The sequence below is a fragment of the Ciconia boyciana genome, chromosome 2 (genome assembly GCF_034638445.1).
Source record: "Ciconia boyciana chromosome 2, ASM3463844v1, whole genome shotgun sequence".
NCBI classification, from domain to species: Eukaryota; Metazoa; Chordata; class Aves; order Ciconiiformes; family Ciconiidae; genus Ciconia; species Ciconia boyciana.
Window position 1 is genome coordinate 123,096,742 of NC_132935.1, and position 17,718 is coordinate 123,114,459.

The following is a 17,718-nucleotide window of genomic DNA, read 5'->3' on the forward strand; positions in this document are numbered from 1 at the left end:
CAAGAAAGAACATCTGGGGATGTTCTAGTAACATCTGGGGAGCTGCAGGTTGGTCAGCCTCTCCTCAATCCCTGGGAAAGTAGTGGAGCAATTAACCCTGGAAAGCATTTCCAAACACAGGAAGAACAAGATGATGATCAGGAGTAGTCAGCATGGATTTACAAAGGGGAAATTGTGCTTAACCAACATGATAGCCCTCTACGATGAAGTGACTAGCTTGGTGCATGTGGGGAGAGCAGTGGATGTTGTTTGCTTTGACCTTGGTAAGGTTTTTGACCCTGTCTTCTGTAACGTCCTCATAGACAAGCTGACAGAGTATGGATTAGATAAGTGGACAGTGATGTGGATTAAAAACTGTCTGAATGGCCAAGCCCAGTGGAACGTGATCAGTGGTACAAGGTCTGGTTGGAGGCCGTTTGCTAGTGGCGTACCCCAGGGGTCAATACTGGGGCCGGTACTGTTCAACATCTTCATTAGTGACCTGGACAATGGGGCAGAGTGCACCCTCAACAAGTTTGTTGATGATAAAAACCTGGGAGGAGTGGCTGATGAACCAGAGGGTTGTGCTGTCATTGAGAGGGACCTTGATGGGCTGGACAGAGAGGGATCTCATCAAGTTCAGCACAGGGAAATGCAAAGTGCTGCGTCTGGGGATATCTGAGGGTAAGCCCCTGCACCAGTACAGGCTGGAGGCCAACTGGCTGGAAAGTAGTTCTGCAGAGAAGACCTTGGGATCTTGGTGGACAGCAAGCTGAGCATGAGCCGGCAATGCACTCTTGTAGCAAAGAAGGCCAACAGCATCCTGGGCTGCATGAGGAAGAGTGTTGCCAGCAGGTGGAGGGAGGTGATCCTTCCCCTCTACTTGACACAGGTGAGACCACATCTGTAGTGGTGTGTGCAGTTCTTGGCTCCCCAGTGCAAGAGAGACATGGACTTACTGGAGTGAGTCCAGCACAGGTCCACAAAGATGATGAAGGTTCTGGAGCATCCTTGACGTGAGGAGAAGCTGAGTGAGCTGGGACTGTTCAGCCTGGAGAAGAGAAGGCTCGAGGGGATCTTATCGATGTATATAAATACCTGATGGGAGGGAGTGAAGAACAGGGAGATGGAGTCTTCTCAATAGTGCCCAGTGACAGGACAAGAGGCAATGGGCACATGAAACTCAATCTGAACATCAGAAAATGCTTTTTTGCTGTGAAGATAGTCGCACACTGCACAGGTTGCCCAGAGAGGTGGTGGAGCCTGCATCCTTGGAGACACTCAAAGCCGAGCTGGCCATCATCCTTGGCAACTCGTTTTAGGTGTCCCTGCTTGAGCCGGATGTGGGACAAGATGACCTCAAGAGGTCCATTCCAGCCTAAATGATACTGTGATTCTGTATATTCCTTTCTCCCCCCCCCCCCCCCCCAAATAAACAAGATGAGATCCATGTCATGCTTGACAGTACTCTTGCATGATACAGTTTGAAATATGTTGGAAAACCAAGCTCTGAGCCTTATAACTGAACTAATTATCTAAAAATTAATTTCCAGCACAGCAGTTAATTTGAAAAATTAACTTGTGGAAGAGGCTTTGGAAGGACAGAGGCAGGTTTGCCCTTTGACAGAAACGTGGCTTTTAACTCTGATTTTATCCCAGGCTTGTCAAAGTGCCCTTTTCCTGAAGACATTTTTTTAAAATGCAGAATGTTTCCTTCAGAAACAATTTTTTTCCCTTACAGGTTTCATCTGTTAAAAAAGAATCAGCATGTTTTCTGATGAAGACTGCTGACTAGAATATCTGGTTTGTATCCTAGCAGATGATCTCTCTAAATTAATCGATCCCAGTTCTAATGAAGTGACCTGTTTAAAATAGATCTCTGCCAGCGTGTGTTTTCATGTCTTCGGCCTTTAAACTTTGAAGTGAATCCCTTCATGGGATTTCTAGAAATGATCTGTTGTTTTCCATTCAGATTTTTCTGAAAAAATCCTGGTGCTTCAGCCCAGTGTTGGAAACTCATTTTTATTAAAATGATTTTAAATATAAGCCCCTTTTTGGTGCTTGTTTGTAACTGGTTCTCAGGGTTAGCACCCAAGCCTAGCTGTGCTGTTCGTTGCCAGGCTGAGCTGCGCACAACTCAACAGCTTTTACATTATGCTCTGACCAGACAGGAATGGAGCAAATCACTGCTTTCCTAGATCAGCTTTGCAATTTTATTTTATGGGGGAGGGGGGGGGAAAATGTGTCTGATAATTCAGAAAAGCTGCCATTAAAGGATAATCACTCAACATAATCTTTTGCATGCTACTGCATGCTTACGCATCGGTTACTGCTAAACTGCATACTATTTCTGTGGAAAGAAAAAGAATTAAAAACCTGATCGGACTTTTATGACCCTTTAAAGATACAGTAGCTTTGTATTTTGTGGCTCTGTGTCCACACTCCCTATGTTGTGCTTAGGTGGTTGTTTTTTTAAAGAAAATATACATGACTTAAAAAAGGAATGTCTTATTTTCTGTGCTCTTAAAAAGTAATTCAGTAATTACCTGTAACAGCTAATGAGAAGAGGGGAAAGTAAGGAAAGGATATTGCTTACTGAAGATGACCGCTGTTCAGTTTCTGTGACATAAAATGTAAACTGCTACTTAAGTTCTTATTTTCTTGGAAAGTGAGAAGAGATGCAGACAGCTGATGTCATTCTACATGCACTGAAGGTCACTAGTATGTTGATAAATAATAGTGGAGTTGTGGGATTTTTGGTGCCCTTGCACATGTTCTTAAAATAGGGGATAGTTAAGATAATTAAAATTATAGTCCTTATTGCAGAATGGTCATTAAACATGCTTGATCCGAATGTTACATTGTAGTTATCCTCCCTGAGGAGCAGAAAGTCTTTCATTTAAATAAATGCAAATACTACTTTCCTGAGCACCTAAACTGTTTATGGGGTTGCTTGCCCTCACCGTGCATGTTTTATAGAGTAGCAATGAGAGGCAGTTGCTGTGTGGTTAGTAACACTTTGAAAGGCATGGAAGACCTAATACCTATTTTAGCACAAAAGAAATAAGGATTTCTGTCCCTGGCTGAATGTGCAATCTTCAGGAGAAAAAAGAAAATTCTTTATATATGGTTTAGTCTGTGAACTTGTCGATGTGTAATTTGTTTATTTTCTGATGCTGTTAACAACTAAAGGTTATGCAGCTGTTACATGTTCACTTGAAAGCTTGTTACCTGCTAGCATGTTCTCTTTCTCTCTCTCACACTTGTGCACACTCATGCCCCCCCACCTGGAGAACAGCCCACCAGGATATCCTTTGGGAAACAGCAGCACCCTTTCCTAGTTGGGGCTGTGTGTAGTTAAACTTGCTGATGTCAATGCCATGTGACTAGAAACGCAAGGAGCAGATTGACATCCGGCACACGCTCTCCAACTTGTCGGATAGCCAAAAAGAAAAAAAAAAAAAAGAGGGGGTGGGAGTGAGGAGGGGAGGTTCCCTTGCTTTTTTTCTAGCGCTATTAATTCCTGCTGGAGCTTGTTTGCTGCGAGCTTGGTTCATGGCAGTAACAGAAGCAGCAGTGCTTATTCGGTAGCTCAGTGCTCTCAATGAGGTCAAGCTGGATCAAAGGGAAACCTCCTGTGGAAGCATCTACTGTAAGTTCTAATACTGCTTTTTCCATGCTACCTCCAAATGCATCGTAGCCTGTACAACTGAGCCAGGCTTCGGTGTTTTATGTCTCCCCAAATGATAATTTTGTATGAGGTTGTCAGGTTTTATGTTAATTGAACTTGTCAGTAAGGTGTCAGTTGGATAATAATGCTGTGCATTTTGGAAGGAAAGGGCTTATTGTTCTATCCTTTTATTTTCTGAGGGAGTGGGAAGAAGAAAGTGTGATTTTGTCCTTTTGAAAAGCTCCGAGCTGTTGAGGTTACAGCTCACGAGATTCTGTTTTATGTAATCTACATATTCTACTTTCTAAATAAAGTAATTGTAAAGTGTCTTTCAAATGTCCTTGGATTTCACCAAATAGCTATTATTTTGGGAATAGTTACCTAAACATTTATTTAATTTTTTTTAAAAAAAAGAAAAAAGGAAAAAGAGAAAGAGAAAACACTTTGTTCAAATCTTGGAAACATCTGTAGTAACTAAATTTCAGAGACACTCTCCTTACACAAGCTGCTGTTCACCTGAGCGGTCTCTAATGTGATCATTCAGAAATATTTCTTTGAAACCTAATTCTGAATATCAGCTGGTTTTAATTAAACTTTTCAGTTGCAAAGACTTTCACAGTGAGATGAAAAATTTCTCATTTTATGTAATGAAGTAGCTGTTTCTGCAAAAATGTTATTTAGCATGAAGGAATGCTAACTTTTGCGGGTAGTGTTGTCTTATTTACAGCATGGAAACCTTGGGGAGTAATGAAATGCTGTGCTGTAAATTTTTTTTTTTCAGCTATATAACCCAACTTTTTTTTTAAAGGACAAAAAACTTACCTGAATATATATCCAGAAGGCTTGCAGAGTGGTTTCAATGGACTGAACAAAAGAACTACCACCTGTTTGGATTATTGTTAGTAATATATTGTAAACCTTGAGAGGAAATACAGTATCACAAATCATTATCCCTTCCTGCTGTAAAGTTCCTCTTGAAAGGAGCTGGCATGATGTCTGTCTCTTGATCTTCAGCTAGTATGTCTGGAAAATGGGCAGTGTTGGCATTACTGTGCTGTGAAGCAGCTTAATGTTGCAAATGTCATAAAGACTTATGGCATTGTCTTACCCCCCAAAATCTAATGTTTTTGGCTTTTTTTGAAAGGTGTGTACTTTAATTATAGTTGTCTTTTTGTCTCCTTTCAGTTAATAGTCTTGACTTTCTTAGATATATAAGTTGGATAGAGGAAAGGAGAAAAAAATAGTGTGAAATCAGGTCATGCAGCATCTAGGTATGAAGTATGAATATTTGCTGGAGAGATTTATGAAACAAACTCTTGAAAACTCATTTTCAACTGTGTACTATTTAATAAATAGAAGATCTGTTACTTTAATATGCTGTGATTTTCGTCTGGCATCACTGCAATATAAATGTGAGAAGATAATGTGTAAATTAGCATCTGATACTTAACGCTCTTGTTCTGAGGGTAGGATCAAAATGTTCTATGAACCCATCACTGGGTTTTTTTATTTTAAATTTGTATCTTTCCTTGGTTTTAACAGAGGCTGTCTTTGGTTCAGTTGAGACAGCTCCATTTTTAAACATATAGTGGAAAAAACTGTACTGTATCTTTTTGTCCAGATGGTGATGTTTCTTTTCATTTCAGCATTCAGCTTCTGAATTGATCCTAGTTGAAGATGAAATGACAGATACTGAAGATAACGAAGAGGAGGATTTAGGAGTCATGGATGATCAGCGTAGTGTAATTCTCCATCTCATCTCTCAGCTCAAACTTGGCATGGACCTTACCAGGGTACGGACACTGTATCTCTTTTATAATTGTTCATTCTTTTTTCTTCTTCTCATCCTTCTGTGTGTGTGCACACGCGTGTGATTCCTGTGAGCATGTTTTGCCCCCATGGACAATGAAGTTTGCCTCTTCATAAAGGTGTGGTTCCAGAGAGCTATGCAGTGCTGTCTTCTGCTAGGCAGGCTTTCACATGAAGTGACCACATCAGATATTTTAGGGATGGGGGAACAGGGTCGGGGGAAGGGAAAGAAAAGAAGAAGAAAAAAATCTCCAAAACTCTTCCTTATTTTTTTTATAAGTCTTTCAAAGCAACCATATGTTGTCTATGTATCCCACGTGTATGTTAAGTCAGGGTGCACTGAGTGTTTGAGGAACCATAATATCAGTTTTATGGATGAAGGAGATATGTGCTCAAGTTACTGCTTTGTGGATTGGATTCCATATAATTACTTGGCAGCTTCAAAAAACCCATGGTGGTAAAGAAATCAGAGTCTTCAGTGTATACTGTTCTTGTCTGTGCTAAGCAGCTCACCAGTTTAACCTTCTGTGCTTCCTTCTGGTCCTGGAACCAGTATTGTTATGAGCTTATACATACTGATAGGATCAGAGAAGTTATGGTGTCTGAGAAATTTCCCATAAGTCCTTAGAGTTTTGGAAATGAGGCAGATGTTCTGGAAGCAGGGAATGCGTCTTTTCAAATAGTCCTACATTCCAGTGAAACCTTCTCATGGGACTTAATAATCAAGTGGATTTTTGTAAAGATATGGAATACCCTTTCCTTCCACAAAGGTTTTCTACTTAAAAAAAAGGCAAATAAAACCCCTATAACCCACTTCCACAAATAAGATGAGCTCATTCTGACTTACTCCCTCCACAAATAAAAACAAGTTTGGAATGATCAGAGAATTACCCTTGTGCATGAAGTAGCTATGCAGGAGATCCTTCTCATGGGCATTTTGATATTCTGAAGAGTTCATCTGCTTTCCTTTTGATCTTACATACTAATAAAAGTCTATTTTTACTCTCACTTTCTTACAAAATAAGGCTTTCTCAATATAGTCTTTTCTGCTTCCTCTGGAATAATTGACAGTATTTAAAGATACTTACATTTTTTTAAGACTGAGCAATCCCGTGATCTGTTGCTAAGTATAGATATTGAATAGCTGCATGGAAATTAATGTTTTGTTCTAAATAGAACAAAAGTTTCGTAATTTCATTTGTGAATAATTTATACCTGTCACTTCTTAGTATGGGGTTATGTACAGTTCATTTTTGGTTTTGTTTTTCTTACATTCTTCAATTTTTCATAGCTCTTCCTCTTTCCTATGTTGGTTTGCTAAGGCTGTCTCAGTCCATAATGTTTAAACTAGACTAAGATTCCTTATCTGTTGTTCTCGTGTCTTCAAAACATTTTGTCTTTGGTAATGAACAAGATTTTTCTTCCCTGATTTCCAGTATCATCTTTTTGCCACGGCAGAGGAGGCAAAAACCCCAAAGACACACAGTTAATTTAAATAAGAGAAATTCCTGTAAATAAGACAAATGTAGACACTTGGAGGGTAAATATATATGATAACCCATTTCTTACGTAGTGTTCTTAGAGAACAGTTTTTGAGGATAGTGATGAATATTATCAGATATATAGTATGGCAAAATATTGGCATGCACAAATGTGTATATATAATACCTGCAGCCTGAAAAGAGGAACAGGCATATGGCAGAGTTAGATCTGTCTCTAGTCTGTGTGATGCATGAATACACGTATGATGAGTATTAATGAGACATGCCACATGTGCACATCACTTCTCTGACCATTTTGAGGATTAAAAAAAAAATAAATCACAAGACAGCTGGCTGCTTTTTTTATTAACTTTGCTTCCTGTCATGAGGCCCTTAGGGCCACAGACGTGTGATGATAAAGCTTGGTTTGTTGGCTGCACCTCTTCTCATTTTTTATTATTCCTCTGAAAGTCGGATTCAGATAGCCTTGATGGTAGTCAGCTTCTGCTGGAAGTGGTTGTGGCACAGTAGTTGCTAACAGCAGAGGATGTTTTATATGTTTCCATTTTCCTGTGCCTTCTTCCCTAGGGTTGTTTATTTGGTTCATTTTGTGAGCTATGGATTGTAACATGATACACACATGAACAAACTGCTCTTCTGAGCCCTTGGTGGCTTTTGGTTCTGGATGCATAATCAATTACCTTCATGTACCCTATCAGAGGAAACGGCATCTTTTCCTTTTCGTTTTCCTACAGAGTGCTTTCTTATGTTACTGTTGGCCTTGCCTGTGCTGACATGAATTTCCCACAGTGATGATAGCCACATTTAATGTTGCAGAGGTGCTTCACTTTTGAAATGTGTCATGCTGCCGTGCCTTTTAATGAGGAGTTAAACAGTAAAAATCTACTGTGAAGGAAAACACCTGCAATGAACTGTTAAATCTGCATGGGGATTTGCTAGAACAGGCTAGGCTCTGTGGTGGCCAAATAGACTTGAATAGCTGCTAGAGAGACTTGGGTGGGGTAGCAGTTTGCAGCAGCAGAACATAGTACAAAACTGATGCCTTGGACTGGGCTAGGACTTGAAACCTCATTTACAATTGGAATTGCTGGGAAAAAATAAGTTTCTAAATTGTTTGTTCTTCGGACTTTTAAAAAATGAAAAATAGTGCCAAAAATCACTGGCAGCCTGATGAATGTGTTGGCAAATGGCATCTAATGGATTGAAATTAATGCTAACAGTTTGTACAGATGGGTGATGACTCCCCCGCGTTCCCTTACCTTCCCTACGCAGTTAATATGTGCTAAAAATAAAGGGCTGCCATTCTATGTAAAAGGACTGCCAGTAATTCTGCAGAATATCAGCCTGTTGTAAATTAACATTGTGGTATATTCATGATGTCGTAAGCTTTTATTTTGCTTGTCAATATAGTTTTACCTTGTAATTTTAAAATATAAGTAGGATGAAAATAGCCTGTTTTATTCCCACAGTGACACAGATGACAGTGGAAAGCTATTGTACCTCTAAGAGAAGGACATCTCAGCACGGGGTTCCTTGGTCAGATTTATGAAAAAAGTAGGGAGTGCTGCTGACAACCATGTTTTGCCTCACAGTAAAATAGTAGGGGGGATAAATATCTGTGTTCTTAAGAAGTCATGCTCTTACATCTCTCAGTTGCATTCAGATCTAGTTAAGTATAGGTGAATTCAAACCTAGGAGGTTATGATCAAGCTTTGAACCAATATCCTCTTTTGAACTGCAATGAAGAGGGAAGAATGCCTGTTAAACTGTTTCCTTTTGCATGAAGCCTGAGAGAGAATAAGAACAGAGATTATTCTAACATTTTAGAATGCAATCAGGAGATTTTTAGCTTCAGACTTCGGCAACTTGGTATTTATTCTAGAGAGATTCTTTTGTCCATTTGGTTGTCATGCTGGCTTTTTCCCAGAGGAAAAAATTAGTCCGTTTTCACTTTTTATGCAAATAGGAAAAAAAAATTGTTGTAGTCTAAAACCAATATAAAGAACACAGGTCCTAAGTGTATTTTTCTGGACAGTGCATTCTGCTTGGCTGCAGAAGAGTTGAAAACCTTATTCCTTTGGAAGCTAGAGTACTAGCACAAGTGCATGACAGTCCAATGCTGGCAAGAAGAATGCTGTATGCTTCCAGATTTGTTTCTTTCTATTTTGCTTATTTCTGCAGAAATCAAGATAGGGCCAATTAAAAAAAAAAAAAAAGTGTGGTTTTTTTGGGGGGGGACGGGACGGGGACACAACTATGTTAGTGTGTGGTGATGTTGCATATTGAAACTTTCAGGCAATGAGATTATTTAGTAAAAGACAATGTTTTCTAGACATATTTTGTAATACTGGAGTTGTGTAAGATTAAAAACTCAAATATTTTTTATATGTAGTTCTGCCTCCTTTTGAGGAAACAGTTCAATTATTCTATGTTTTGCCGTGGATCCTCTCCTGATACAATTGAGGTTGTAGTTTCCATTTTAGTTGGACTTTTAAAGCAAGAACATTTGAGCTGGAGTTCAAGCTTTATTCAGATTTTAAATTGATTCTTGAAACTGAGTGAGTGTCCAGTGGTTCATAACATCTCATTTAGTGGCTATGTTGGCATAGCTGTGTTAAGTATGTAGCTGCGAAGCACAGAACTAGTACTTGAGAGAGTAAATATGACAGCTAGGTGATCAAGTCAACAGGATGAAACCACAGCAGTCTCAATGTTGTACCATAAAATTTGCATCATCTTAAGTATGGTCCATAGTGGTTTTTTTTCCCCTTCTCCTCCATTTGTGCTAATAAATGTCACTGTCTTTACAGGTAGCCACTTGGACATAACGAGGTGCAGAGTGCTGTTTATTCAAATGAGTTTCCCTGCTCTTTCAAGTCTGTGCAGTGAACTCATGATAGTCACTACTAGTATTTTGAGACACAAGTGATGCGTTTTTTCTGTTTTGCTGTCAGCAAACATCACCCTTGCTGACCTGGTCTTTGAGTGTACAATTTATATTAAGATGAGATCCTGTATTGAGGTTCAGTAATGCTGAATTGCATTTATTTTTTTAAGATTATATCAGATAATGAATATTTGGTCAGAATGAGAATGCTGCAAGTAAGACAGAACTGTTTAAAGAGCTAAAAATACCGTAAGAAAATCTACTGCCTTTCCACTTTGCCTTCCAAAATTTTAGATTTCACTTTTAAAAACCAATCTCCTCAGCCCCTCGCTATCACACCACCATGGGGACTATAGGCTGTCTTTAACACTCAGTAGTTTGCCACTCATAGTGTAAAAGTAAGGTCCTACATCTTTTGGGGCCTCATTAGGTTGGTAACAGAGACCACGTAGAGTGCTCAAGGCTTACAGAGTAGCGTCAGAGGAATATTACAGATGGAACTTTGCTTGATTTATATCTAAACTTGTAAAAATTATTAGCCTATAAAAGACTATATGTGTGTAAATAATATACAGAAGAGAGAGTGAATAAGCATGTATGTTACCAGAGTGGTGATCTGGTTTTTTTTGCAGTTGACTGTGTAGGTGTTAAGACTGCGTTTGAGCCGTTGTGACTGGAATTTTTTTCATGTTTACAAGTTTTCTTTGAAAAGAACTAAACGATGAATAAAAGTTTGACAGCTTCTATTTCATTATCCATGGGATCCAAAAGGACTGGACTGTGCTTTGGTCCCACTTAGAATAGCAAGCTGGGGCGGCAGAGGGGAAAGCAAATGTGTGTGTTTGAAGGGTGGCTCCCTGCCTGCTGTAAATAACCCTTGCTTTTGGGAAAGGGCAAAAGTAAATGCAATGAAGAATTAAAGAGAAAAGCAGAACAACTGCGTTAATAGGGGACAGCTGTTGGTCTGCATCTGGCATTATTGAGCCACTTTGGCTCCAGACAGATTTGTGTGTGCCAGAAGTTCCTTGTTGGTCCTGCAGGAGCAACCTCTGAGCTCCCCTGGGATGGTTCCGCACAAGGTGTGGAGGATGAGGGAGAAGGAATGGAGAGAAATAAATTATTTTAGGTCCTGTAGCCCTTGTCTGTCTTGTAGTGCACTCCAGGATGTTTCACTGAAAACTTTTAACAAAGTGTTATTCCTAAGTGGGTGACTTTAGCAACATCTGTGTTGCTAGATGAGCCACTTGAGACTGCATCCAAATCACTCGGGGCTGGCTTCCTCCAGTGCAGACTGCCTAGTGCTCAGTCTCAGATTTTTTCTGGGCCCCTGGAGCATCTGTAGTCCCAGGATATTAAAGTAACAGTTTGTGCAGTTTTTGTTTGTTTCAGCTTGTCTGAAATAAGGTGAAGGCATGTAAGGGCCCACCACAGTAGTATGGTACGATCTCAAACTGAAGGGATGTGCTGTGTGTCTGGAGGCGACATGAGAGCCTAGAGGTGGCAAGGGATTTGGCCTGGGAGATGGGAGGGGATATGACACGTACAGTGACAGTGTAGGGCAGAGGGAGTCAAACCTGGAGTGGTGTCCTGCCTCTTGGGAGGAGATCATGGCATGGTTTTATCCTTGGAAACACACCTGAGGTTTGGTTTTGGTTGGATCTAGTTGGCTTGGTTTGTTAAGAGGCTGGAAGGGACCCCCACGTGGCTTGACAACCACGTATGCAGTGGGTGGTCAAGGGCCCAGGAGTGAAACTGGGAGCCCAGATGCCTGACAGAATGGGTAGATGCACACCTTACACTCTCCACCACTTACATGTTGGTGATGTATATGTTTATATAAAATAGTAATCTTCTAGTGGTTTGGGAGGGTGTGTCCCTCCCTTTTTGGAGGGTTATGATCAGTTGGGTTTGTTGATATTTGATGTAAATTAATTTACATCAAAGTATGTTTTTATGTCCTGTAAACAAGGAGAACAATGGTTGGTTTGTTAACTCAGGGGAGAGGAAAAGGTAGATTTCCACGTGAGTGGAACAGCCCATCCCTGTTGTGTGAGCTGCTGTTGAGAATCATAAGGAAATAGGAAGCAGCCTGCATGGCTATCAAGGCCGCTGCTTTTTCCTTTGCTCATTATTTACATTGCAAAGAAAATGAAATTGCTGTGTCAGGGAAGGAAAATACGCTGTCCCAAAACTTGGCAGGGTCAGAATTGCAGCTGTCTTAACTGTTCTCCCCCCTCTTCCACCGTGGTAGTATGATCATGGGGAAATCATATCTGCCTTTGTCTGCTTTGCATACAGGTAGTGCTTCCAACATTTATTTTGGAGAAAAGATCCCTGCTGGAGATGTATGCAAATTTCATGGCCCATCCAGACCTGTTTTTGTCAATTGCAGCTGGAGCCACTCCTGAGGAAAGAATTATCTGCTTTGTGGAGTATTATCTAACAGCTTTTCATGAAGGCCGAAAGGGAGCGGTTGCCAAGAAGCCCTATAACCCTATAATTGGTGAAACGTTTCATTGCTCGTGGGATGTGCCTAAAGATAAAGTGAAAGCATTCAGAACTAACGGTGCCTCCATGGTTTCTAAGGACCCAACCAAGGAATTTGGCCAGGACCAGTCCACCTGCTACAAGCTGAGGTTTGTAGCTGAACAAGTATCCCATCATCCACCAGTATCTTGCTTTTACTGTGAATGCAAAGAGAAGAAAATGTGTGTGAACGCTCACGTATGGACCAAAAGCAAGTTTATGGGCATGTCAATAGGTGTTTCTATGGTAGGTGAAGGTAAGAAATGTGCTTTTATCTTGGTTTTTTGGGGTAATGTTGTGGGTGTCAACACAACAGAAATCCTGATATTTTCCTGCTTGCTCTCCCTCTGACCTTTCATTTGAACCTTGTGTCTATTTGCTTTTATGAAGTTTGGAATTAAAACTGTAGGGTTCATATAACTTTTTTCCTGTCCAGACAGAACGCGAGAGACACATTATGTATATAAATGTGTGCTTATATTTATGTGAGGCTATTAATTATAGCTGAAGTACAATCAAATGTTAAATTGTAGAAGCAAATGGCTATTGACAGTATATTCTGTAAGAACATTTTTGTCTTGCTCACTTTTAAAGTAATAGGTGATTCAGTATGGGACAGTTTCACAACTGGAGCAAAGCAATAGGAAAAAAAACATGTTTTTACTTAAGCCTAACATTCTTTTTTCATAGTTTCTGCAAAGAATCATGGTTTCTGTAGTGTTTACAAAGTTAGTGTATTATCTCAAGCTTTATAGCGAGTCATGTAGTCAACGTGTAAATCCTGATTTGCTATATCATACATATACAGTCTGCTTTGTGGTAAGTCATTGCTCAACATTAATTCAGAAATACAGGGAATCATAACAAATTCTTAATGGATGAGCTGAACAGATAAACACACCTGTACCAGTATCGTTACTGACTGCTAATGTATCGATTTAATGTTTCTAAGCAATTTAGTCAGTCCCATTTGCCATTTGAGGGTAATTTCCTGTGTATGGTTTTTAGTGTTTTGTCTTAACTGATTTTTAGACTGTGGTCTCAGAAGCACCAGGACAACTTACAGTAAATGCTGCTTTTTGTCATCATTATGTTAAATACTATGATATTAAAGTAGTAAAAAAGTAGAGTGGGAAATGTAGTGATTTGGTTTTGTTTATTAATAACAACAAAACAATTATGGTGAAAACATACAGATATGTTCTGCTATTTCTACTAACTAGATCTAAAGAAAAAACTCAAACAGACGAAAGGGCTACAGTAGCTTCTTTCCTGATAGCAATATATTCTCTTTTTTGTAGGAGAGCCATGAAACTTCCTTACTACTGGATTTGATATTGTTGTGATAGTTAAAGTCTGTAACAGCACGGCTGTTTCCTTCTTCCTATGATTTAGGTATTTTGCTTTTAATACGGAGTTAAGGAAGTTGGGAAGGGAGTGTCAGAAGGGAAGTCGGTCCTTCTGTCTGTCTCCTGACTGTACTACTGCCAGCCTGAGTCATTGGTTTCACTTGCTGCATTTTTCCAGTACATATTTGTTTCTAGTACTGTTTTTCTCAGTGAAGGGAGCTATTTAATGGAAACAAAATTAAACACAAAGTCACTTATGATTATGTAGGAGTAGGGAAATTTCTTTTTGTTGCTGTTAGCGCACACAGTTCCCTGGGATTGGGGCTGTCTACTGTGAGGATTGTTTAAGACTTCAAAATCCTGATGTGTTCCAGTTTTGAGAGAGAAAGGGTCTAGGAATTAACCACTTCCCTACCCTAAGGATTGTTTAATGTTTGTGAGAATAAGTTCTCCCCTAACCTCCCCCCCCCCCCCCCCCCCCTTTTTTTTTTTTTTCCCCCTTCATGATCCTGGACATATCCCAGGAGTGGAGGCAGGCTTTGGGGAACATCTGCAGTGGTGAACCCTTTTATTGCAAGGTTTGCTGTTGTCTTTGTGATGGGCATTTTGGGAGGAAGTTTGGGTTTACCAGTTTATAGTTATCATTTGTCTTTTTTGTTCATGTAAGCAGTGCAGAAGTATGCAGCTTCATGGTGACAACATTTCTGGGAAGTGACAGAGAAACTCCAGTGCAGCCCAAGCATTTCTGTGCGTGTTGAGGACTGGTAATAGGCAGCAAGAAGTTGTACCACTGAAGCTTTTCTACCATCTGAAAACAGCCAGCCTAAACCTGACAGCCTCAGTTTAAAATGTTTGCTTTGCAGTGCGGTTTCTTCACTTGAAACTACACTTTCTTCATTTTTCTTAAATTTATTTTAGTCACAGGAAAGTCTTCCTAATGAAGTTGGTGTGTAGATTTGTCAAGCTGTGCAAAAATTAGAATCTACTGCAGACGTTTCTTTCTCATGTGCTGCATAAGTATAAATTCCGTATTAGATTGAGGTCAGTGTGAGTAGTGGGGAATAGATTGCTGAACCAAGAAAAACTAGCCGCTGGACTTACAATGTGGAAAAACTATGCCTGTATTTGTATGTCTGGTAATGCAGAGCCTAATAATCTTTTAGTGTGAAATATAATTTGGAGAATTTTCGTGGTATTCAAGGACATTTTATGCATTGCAGCATTTCAGATCGGGTGAGTTAGTCTAGCAAAGAGTAGACTGAGGTAAGACACGCTGTTAGTCAGAAGGTATATGAAGGTAGTTAAGATAGCTAACTTTAGTTTCTACGTACTTAGGAGAAGCTTTCTGACAACAAGGTTGGCTGGTAAAGTTGTAGAATCTTATTTTAAACTGTTAAAACCAGATTAAGCGGGCTTCTCAGAAATGACTGAAGCATGACTGATCCTGCTTTTGATAAGAGACAAAGTGACGTCTCGTGAATCATAGAAATCCCTGGATTTTGTTTGTTTCTTTTTTTTGCTACCATGCACTGGATGACCAAAGTAATCATGTATTATTGTTGATTTTTTTTTGTCTTGTCCCTTCCTCATTTTTTTTTTTCCTATTATGAGCAGTCGTACCTTTTTTTTTGGCTGTTGCTGGAGTTTGCTTACGTACATGTGGGTGCCTTTTGACTTTTTGTTAGATCAGATTTTAGATTCTGCATGATGCCACTTGAAAGGCAGTTTCCTTGATATTTCTAATATACCTTTGTCCATTCTGAGACTTCATTTAAATCATCCCGATATTGGTACAGAGTTTTCATTATACTGTGCATTCATTCAGTACTATTTGATGTATGTGGGAAAAAAAAATTTCTTCCAAACAGAGCATGAGAGCTGCAATTAATGTTTTGGATAATTCAGTGGTAGGAAGTGACCATCTTGTTGTAGTTCAGATATTTATTGGAACAGTTTTGTTTGCCCTGTAACTTAGTTGTGACCTTAGTGTTGAATACAAAAACCTATGATTTGTTTTGAAATTTGCTCTCTACTGAATAGTTTTGTGGGTGGCCTTCAAACAATTCAATGAAGCTTTTTCTACTGCAGTTGGCTATTTACAGAAATACAGTAGTACTGAATTTTTGGACCTACATTGTGTAAGGAATATGCCAATAATGTTTCTGTGGTGCTTTTGAAGCATATTTTTTTCACTTGTCACAATGTCTTTAGATGTATAGAGCATGTTGCTTTTTATGCTTTGTTGTTAGAAGCAGCGGTGGATATGCTGAAATAGGATGTCATGGAAGTACAAAGACTTCTATAAGAATTAGGGGATTTGAGGACAGTATGGTCCTGTCATACAAAGGCTACAGCTCAGTGTCTTAATTGTACAATTTTTAGTGTATGTTGCATCTCAGAGTTGCATCTCAAGGACTAAGGTAGGTTTTTTTTTTCTGTCTGTGAATTTTGTTTGTTGATTCAAAGTAAGTATCAGTTGCAGAGATGCAGAACGAGTAGGAAAGCACTGCTGGAAATCTGTGTGAGAAGCTGTTTTACGTGCTAGCCCTTCATCTGTGATTATGAGGGGTCTAAATCTGGTTTAGCTAATGAAATGTCTCAACTTCACTATATAACAAAACCCCCATTCTTCAGAACAGTCAGCATTGAGTTTCCTCATGAGAAAGCTACCCTGAATAGAAGAGAGGGTATTTTGCATAAAAGAATTCATGTTGCGTGCATAGTCCCCAATTCTGGTTAATGTTAATTATTTACTAATGAGAGAGTGAGGGAGGAGTGTAAAGAATAGGATCACATTAAGATTTAAATTAGCAAGGGATGGGAGAGTCAATATAAATATTTAATGTTTTTTATGTGGTCCAAAAAATCTTCAAAAAGATACTGGTTGTAGGATAAGGATGCTTTAGTGGAAAAGGCTGTGGTGAGCACACCTCAGTGTGGGCTGTGCGTGTTCCTTTTCTGCTCTTGGGTTTTGTTCTAAAGCAGCAAAATCCAACAAAAAGCATCACCTTTGATTCACGGGATAATTTTGCAGAGAGCATAAAGTAAGTTTAAGTGGATTGCTCTGTATTGTCAAGTGGCTAGTTATGTCTTGTGTTTTCACTCCTGCTGTTTTAAATGTTTTAAAAACTAGTGAGGTATAGGCTTCCAAAAATTATTTTTTAAATTGAAATCAACCTTGAAAAGATTTGATAGGTCGGGAAATGGTTCAGTGCTCTTTCCAGGGTAAATCTAAATGAAAGCAATGAATATTTTTTCTCTTTTTTTTTTTTTTTTGTTCAAATATATGTATGTGTATGTGTTTATAGATGTACAGGTCTATAATTTCTATTCCTGAGGCATTAGCGACTTTTTAATTTACCAGTCCCAAAGATTGACTACTCCATGCAACTAGAGCTACCTAAATGGTTCCCTACTACTAATTTTTGTATTAATATTTTTTAGCCCAGTGGTTTCAGAACAGTTTCCATATGGCATGGCACTCATTACTTAATTTAGCAAATGGCTCCAGTCTTTGGAGAATGAGCAGTGCAGCACAGCTTGCTGGAACGTTTATGAGACGATAAGAGCCTGGTTCTGGCATCTCACGTTTTCCCGTGTGAATCTGTGTGGCTGGTGATGCACTACACCCGTGTGGGGTTCATCCCATATGTAACTTACTCCTGTTTGTGCCGTGTTAAGAATAATGCAGACAGGATGAAGAGCCTGTTAAATTAGGAAACTGCCCTAGGCCGTTTGTGTCCCAAGTCCCATTTGTTCAGATTGATCTCCATACAATCGGTGGGAAACATTAAATTTCATATGCCTCTTCTGCAGCTTATTGATCCAGAGTCTCCTCTGGGTATTTCATCAATATGTGTTACTGGAAAATCAATTCACAAAGCTGCAGCATCAGTGAGGGACATGTCATAGTCAAACAGGGAAAATTATATGCCGCGAACATCGCTTCCTTTAATGCAGGCTGAGGAGTTGTGGAAAGGAGCATGACTGTGAATA

At 39.4% G+C, this 17,718-nt stretch overlaps 1 protein-coding gene across 1 annotated transcript in view; it reads left to right on the top strand.

The window, feature by feature from the left end:
* The window catches only part of OSBPL10 (oxysterol binding protein like 10), a 122,940-nt gene that overhangs the window by 94,300 nt on the left and 10,922 nt on the right, over positions 1-17,718 (top strand). The window contains exons 7-8 of the mRNA XM_072853923.1: positions 5,296-5,442; positions 12,146-12,629. Coding sequence (XP_072710024.1) covers positions 5,296-5,442; positions 12,146-12,629 — 631 coding nt within the window. The remainder of the gene's footprint in view (positions 1-5,295; positions 5,443-12,145; positions 12,630-17,718) is intronic.